The following is a 7,493-nucleotide window of genomic DNA, read 5'->3' on the forward strand; positions in this document are numbered from 1 at the left end:
TCGAGCAAGGGATGTAATTTCACCCATACTTGTGGTGTAAGTACAGGGTGAACGGTTTTAGTGCGGTTTGATGATCAGTACCAGGCTCTGACTAAGCTTATCATGGGACTAAGCATAATACTCAACTCTACTGCAGTCATCTTGTGTATCTGTGCCTTGATGTTGCATCCAAGGAGTTTATGTGTTTAGGTTGCATCTTTCCTTCAGCCGAGCTCTTTCTAGTTCTGCTTCGATCCAACATTTAAAAAAACAAATAAAATCTGTTTTTCCCACAAGAAGGTAATGTAGTAAAGTAATTGCAGACTTGTTATTTGTCATCACCATGGCTACAGGAAGGCAAGAGGTGCTCATTTAAGTTGTGTAAGATAGGTAGAAGCTTTACTGAGGGAAGTGAGTGTGTCACGCCCAAGCCAGTGAGGGCTGCCTTCTTCAGTGGCTTTTAGGCAGATAGAATCATGACAGGATTTTCTTAAAAGCATTGAGGTATTTTGGATTTCAGTATGAGTTTGATGCTAAAAGGTGATTCCAAATAGTCTTGTATGTGCCTAAGAGACCTTTGAAATGCTGGTCTTTAATCACCACTTTGTAATTTGCTGACAGTCAGTCTTTTGTTGAAATATGGCACCTTCTTGTAAAAAAAAAAAATAGTACAAAAGCTTCAAAGATGTGGATTGACTTGCATCGAGTTCTCATTGTAAGGAATAAGTGTCTTTAAATTGGCTAATAGAGTTCACAGCTGATCCACACAACTGAAAAGCGTAAAACATGAAAGGAATAGTCTAGAATCACTAGTGCTAACAACAGTAGACTGATTAAAAGTGTTTAGAAAGAATTTCTTTTAGAGGCAGTGGCTCTTAGAAAAAGTTGTCATTTTTTTCCCCAGAGCTAATTTAGGATATCTGTGGGCAATTAGTAGGTGCCTTTCCGTATTCTCAGATAGAAGCTTGCTTCAGTGTCTGTTAAATCCCAGTTTAGAGTATGAACATCAATGTGAAGATGATGATTTTAGGCATGGCAAGCACAGCATTTCTTCATACTCCTAAAATGGGATCTTAATGTGTAATATATTGTAAATAAGATAATCTTTAAAAGTAATTATTTTTGAATCTCCAAATAATAAAAACACAGTGTGTCAGTATGCCTGCAACAGTGAAGGACTTGTCCTCTTAGCCTCGTGTGCCTGTCTTGTCCATTTCATGGTAGCACTGGGTCATTGGTAGGCCTGGGTTTTGCTGCTGGTGTTGCTGCAGTGCAGCTCCTCCTGTTGTCCAGTGGCTCTGATGGGCTTTAACTGGATCCAGCAGCATCCAGTGAGACAGAGGAGTCATTGAGTTATGCATGTTGCTGCAGTGGAATAGGGAGCTATGGCACTTGGATGTGTTGATTGTGTGGCATTTTTAATTGTTCTCTAAAAAGATTAATCTAGTTTTATTCTGCTCATCTTGACTAAGGTGTTCAAGAAAAGATGGTTTAGATAGCTTGTTCAGTGTTTGTGGCCTGGTATCCCTGTATCATTTCTAGCAATGTTCAGGTAGGCAGTCAAGGAGTATTAGGTCTCCTGGTTATCCAACAGTAATGCTGGTAGGAATTGGAGGACATTCCCCAGTTTATTATTTCCTGATGTAGAAACTACAGAAGTTTTTGAAGTAAAGGAGTCTTGGGTTCGCCAACCCATGCAGATGGAGTTTTGAATGGCTGAGCTGTCATTTGTACCCTCCAGGCTACTGAAGGAGGTCGGTGGTACAGCCTGTGAAATAGGCAGTGCTACTGCTGCTGGAGTCCCCTGCCTTGTGGGGCTGGTGGGGCTGCAGCTGGAGAGTAGAGCTTGTGCTGCTGACAGATCCTATGCTGATCTGACAGATCCCTTCTTGGATCCCTTCAGTGGCTGTAGGAGTGTTGGTGTTTACCTCCAGGTGAGTCTTCCCACATTTGCTTAGATAGTTGCCGGTTAAATTATTTTGTAGACTTGCAGGTGACTCAGTCTGCAGTATGACCTGCTGAAAACAGCACACGTGTGAAAATTACTTTTCTGGTATTGTGAAAAAAGACCACTCGCTTCATGGTAGCACTGCTTCCCTTGCTGAGCAGTCTAAGCAGCATGAAGAACTAGTGCAACTCAAGTTCAAAGCTATACTTACAGATTTATTTGAATACACGGAGTTGTCAGCACACTATCTAAAGATAAGGGTCTTAATTCAAAACTGTGTTGAAGTTACTTAGAAAAGGCTTTAAACAACAACAGCAGCAAAAAATTGAGCTATCTGATGCCTTTATCTGTAATCATGCAGTTACGCACATGGATCATGGTACCGACTATAAAACATAGGCCAAAAAAAAAATAATGCTCGTTTGCTGTGGCTGTACATTTACTATAGCAGTTAGCACTAATGTACCATGGTTTTCTGCATCAGAGATGCTATAGCCCTTCTGTTTTCAGTGGAATCTACAAGGCCATACAATAATTTAATTGTCAACTATCTAAGCAAATGTGGGAAGACTCATCTGCAGATAAACAGCAACACTCACTCCTACAGCCAGTCAGGGAATCTGAGAAGGGATCTGTCAGATCAGATACTTTTGATAAGATCAGAGGAGTTAATTGTTATTTTGTTCTTGTTAGATACTCCTGACTGGTATAGAGTTAACAGAATCTCAAAGTCTTAATGCATTGTTGTAGAGAAACATATATAATCATATGTATCTGTATTCACGTAATATATGTATTTGTGTAAAAATGTGTTTAAAATCTCTAGAATATTTAATGTACTACGGAGGCAAAACTGTTGAGAAGAAAGTATCTGACCTTTTCTTTTTTTCCTCAAAATCTGCAGGGACTGTATGTTGTAATTTCTGTGGATACATTCTCATTGTCTTTCAGTCTCTTTCTCAAACCCCAAAGCATTGTTCAAGTGGAATTTGAAGGTTTTGTGTATTTATCCAGCATTTCCAAACATCTGCAGCCTGCTCTGAGGAGCAGTTTCAAATGCACTGCTGGCTGTTTGGCAATGTCAGGCATGCTTGCTGTGCCTCTTCAATCAGACTGTACAGCGCATGCCTGGAAACCCCACGTTTCCAGTAAACATTGGACGGAGTTGTGTGTGCATGGTATGCTCCAACAGCCTCAAGTGCTGGACTTGCTGAACCCGTAGTACTTTGTGCATAAACACAGATTCTGGGTAGGACTGCTGCAACTGTGCCAAAAATCCCAGCTCTTTCTTTGAACAAAGTTTTCCAAGGCCTTCAGTTTTTCCTAAGACTTAGTTTCTACATCTGTGCTTTGGCCATGAAAGTACAGTCTGAAAATTTTTCTGTTTTTTCCCTAACATACGAAGCATTCATCTGCCAAACTGTCTTCATGAGGTTTTTAAATGCCAAGCATTTGTGAACAGTCTTTCCTAGATACGTGTGTGCTTACATATACATTTGTATATCCGCTTGGATATAAAATTAATTATTGCAGTAAATGCCCCATTCTTAATTGTCTGACTTGTTTGTTTTCAACAGGCAGAAATACTCAGTGTCCTCAGTCACAAAAACATCATACAGTTCTACGGAGCTGTCATTGAACCTCCAAATTATGGCATTGTTACAGGTAAGGATTTTTGCCTGACCTTTGTCTTGGTTCTGTAAAACTCCAGTGTTACAAGGTATTAACTTTACCCAATTTCAGAGTTCTGCCAATTGTTCTGGACTTCTTTGAATGTTAGAGCACTTGGCACCACCACTTGCCTCAATGTAAGTGGAGTGCTGGAGGTGGGAATCGGGCTCGGAGCATGGCTGGTAGCAGCACGGAGGCAGTTGGAGCACAGACTCAGCACTCCTTTAAATAGAAGCTTTCACTGTGTTCTCTTATCCTGTTCTGTGAATTGCTTTCCCATTTTAACTGATGTGTGACAGAAGTAGGGGTTTTCATGATACAAAGTTCTGGCAAGTTATGTGAAAAGGGAAGGCTTGAGAGTCTGCTCAGAGCAAAGCTGCACTGTGAAATCTGCCTGTATTGAAAACAGGAGAATCTACATTGGGAACTTCCTAGCCATGGGAATAGCTTGGAATAGAGCCAAGGGTTTATTAGCCACCATAAACCAACTCCCTTTATTCACTGGAAACTAGGTTTCATTCGCTCTGGCACTCCTAGAACTATGCAGAGGTTGAGTTTTGTGGTTGGGTTTTATTTTTTTTTTCCTATCACCACTTCAAGCTTCCTTCCCTTATCCTGGGAGTTGGTCCAGATATAGAATCACATTACAGATAATACTGGGAGAAACTAGGTAAGAGAGTAGTAGAAAATAAACTCATCTGCTGAAATAAATGTTTGGAGAGGTAAAAAACCATGTAATCATAGATTAGGAGACATGTTTTGGCATGTCTGTAAAACTTCAAAGAGGTTGATGTGAAAAGTAGTCTTCACATGTGGCATAGCCTAATACCAGTTTGAAACATTGCCATTCAGGTTTTATTCGTTCTCAGATGGTGAACAGAACCTGTGAAAATTCACTTATTTCTACCTGTCTCTGAGACATCTGATTGTCACAGTAGATGGCAGTGTAATCTGGCGGGAGCACGTTTGAGGTACAGCACAGCACTACTCAGAGCACAGAGAGCTTTACTTACAGGAGTATCAGCCTGCTGGAGCTCACAGTGTTACAACCAGTACTTCAGAGGTGTATGTGGGGGTGATCACAGTCTGCACCACTCAGAGGATGAGTGGTGATGGCATATAGACAGAAACTTGAATACCTTCTTGAAGCAATAAAAATAGCAGGAAGCTAATAAATAAGTAATGTAATTTTACTGTAATTTATAACATAACTGTGAACAAGGAAGCAGAGTAACAAAAGAGGTGTAATCAACAACTCGGGGTGGTGTCTGGATCAGAAAGTCCTCAGTTTGATCTCACAAAAGGTCAGTGTTTGGAGGGTATTTGACCTGCTTGCCAGTCACGCGACAGACAGCAGCCGAAGTAGTTCATTATGTCATTGGGAATGGGGGCTCTTTAATGGGGACTCTGTGAGAAGGAAACTAGGTTGTGTTGTCTGACCACTTGGTTACTTGGGGACCTCTGATTCCACCTTGGCTAAAGAAAAAAAGCCTTTTTTATCAAACTGCATTGGTTCTCTCTGCAACTTCCAAGGAGACGAGTCCCATGGGGTGGAAGGGAAGCAAGGCTCCATTTCCCCATGCCATTTTCACATGAAAGAATGGCTACTGAGAATAAACGTTAATTGCACTTGAAATCTCCTTCAGAGGGATTTTCACTCCTTGATCTTCTGGATGGCCTTCAGTGTTGCAGGCTTAATCCTGTGTTTAGTCAGAGATCCATTTCTTACGAGGGAAAATCCCAAACAAGAAGAAATACCAAGAAACTGATGTTTCTTCAGTGTGATGCAGATGAGGGCATGCAGCCAGGTACTGGCATGTACTGAGCATTAGCTGCATGTAACGTCTTATGTGGGATTGTCAAAGAGTTCTCTGAGAAAGGCTACATCTGCAGTCAAAACATGTTTCCCTGCTGGGATGTATGTCAGTGTTGCAACTGATCATCCTGCCCGGTGAGCTGCTAACACGGATCACATTGTTCTAGATGTCACTGGCTGTCTCTGTCAACAGCAATCTTGATGTCTTTCAGATCTGTTTTATGATCACAGCTGCCTCCTCCAAAAAGGTTCCCAGAGCTTGTGCCCCTGTCTGCACTGAATCCATATGGTGTATCCCACAGCCCATCACAGGGTGGGTCCAGTCAGGCATTCAGAGCTTTTCTTTCTAAAGCAAATACTTCTTTTCTGTTATTGACAGAAAATTATCCCTGCAATATGATTTCCAAAGCCATAATCTCCTAGTAAAAACCTATAGCACAATAAACATGTAGAAGAAATACTAATGGATTGAGCTTCATTGATTGAAGCTTGCTTGCCTCAGTTCACACAGTGGCAAAGGGCTTGGGGAGCTGAGTTGTCCCTGACCCTGGTGGATCAAATTATGCATTGTAAAGGCATGCAAAGCGTGCAGCCAACCTATTCCTGAAGAATCCATTTATAAGACAGATGATGACATCATGGGTAAAAAAAGCTGATGTTTTAATTGAGGAAATGTGCAGGTCAGCAGCTTACGGCTCTTTTGGTGACATCAGAAGCAATGCTTCTGTCTCCTGTGGAGGCTCCCTTCAGCAGCAGGTCCTGCAGTAATGATCCAAACCTAACTTGCCACTAGAGTGTTTACTTTCAAGGGACTTTATTTTCTTCCTCTTTCCTTTTATTTAGTGCTGGAATCTTCTCAATGGCCTACCATGTTCTAGGCTGCAGATTCAGTCTCGTCCCAGAGTTTCCTTCCCCACACAGCTACGCAGCTATCTCCCAAGGGTTTTGATTTTCTGGATGAGGAGCAATGCTTGAGTTTTATGCATTTAGCCCATTATGTATGATTCATAATAATGTAATATCATGATTGATATGAACAACAACTTGGATGTATTTTGTGTAGTCATAAAGGGAATTATTTTATGGCTACTTTGAAATGGCTGAAATTAAGCATTTCAATTGTGTAACAGCTGGTTTGCCGTGTTGAGTATGAAGATTTTGTGAGTGTTCTAAGAAGGTTTTAAATTCTGCCCAAGAAGGACACTGAATAGCCTTGGGAGAGAAGAACAAAAGGCTTGATGTTGCTCCGTGTATCCCTCTGGTCTTTGTACTGCTTGGGTCACAGGGGGTAGCACGTGCATACTCTGTCTTGGCAACCAGATACAAGAGGTATCAGCCGCTTCAACTCATGAATCTCATGTTGTGTTTTGGTGAAACATGAATGAATACTAAATAAGCATAAAGCTTCTTTAATAAATACTAAGAAGAGGAGCTACAGCCTTTAAACTGCCGAACATGACCTGTAGTACATGGCGATCTGGCCTGCTTACCTCAGGATTAGACCTCTAGTTTCATCCTTCCATTTTTTCATGAGCAAATGATTTGATCAGCTATTCTGTTCTTTCATGGGGAAATAGGAAAATAGAATTTTAATTTCCCCTTATACTTGCAAACCTTTTCTTTCTAACAGAACATCATAAATTTAACATCTGGTTTCATAAATAAAAATAAAGATTATCCTTTGTTATGGAGCATCATTTATACAGTGCTTGCTATGCCAGCTTTCAGCCCCATGAGCTCTGACAGTTGGACTGCATGCCATCTGCCACACTTGCAAACACCAACAGCCCAAAAAAGCCCTTGTTTGTACTCATATAATCCTGCTGTGGGTTTCTGGTAGTTGAGAGAAGTTGAGAAAAAGGTCTGTGGATCCTGAACAAGGAACATCCAGAACATTTTACTGTGGAATTTGAACTGCTTTTCCTGAGCTTTCTAATGCCAGACCTTTCTAATGCCTTTTCATTTTAGTGCTTGGTACATAGGATTGTATTAGTTTTTTTTTTTTTTTTCCCCCTTAGTAGTAGATTATGTCTGTGTTGAGATAATCAGAACAATCTATAACTCTCTTACTACACTACT

The 7,493-nt window shown here is 40.9% G+C and overlaps 1 protein-coding gene across 1 annotated transcript in view; it reads left to right on the forward strand.

The window, feature by feature from the left end:
* LOC104402656 (mitogen-activated protein kinase kinase kinase MLT) overlaps positions 1 to 7,493 on the forward strand; it is a 45,494-nt gene that overhangs the window by 20,324 nt on the left and 17,677 nt on the right. Inside the window, exon 2 of the mRNA XM_010010590.1 lies at positions 3,505 to 3,592. Within this exon, the coding sequence (XP_010008892.1) occupies positions 3,505 to 3,592 (88 nt within the window). The remainder of the gene's footprint in view (positions 1 to 3,504; positions 3,593 to 7,493) is intronic.

Source organism: Nestor notabilis, unplaced genomic scaffold, assembly GCF_000696875.1.
Source record: "Nestor notabilis isolate BGI_N333 unplaced genomic scaffold, ASM69687v1 scaffold33342, whole genome shotgun sequence".
NCBI lineage: Eukaryota > Metazoa > Chordata > Aves > Psittaciformes > Psittacidae > Nestor > Nestor notabilis.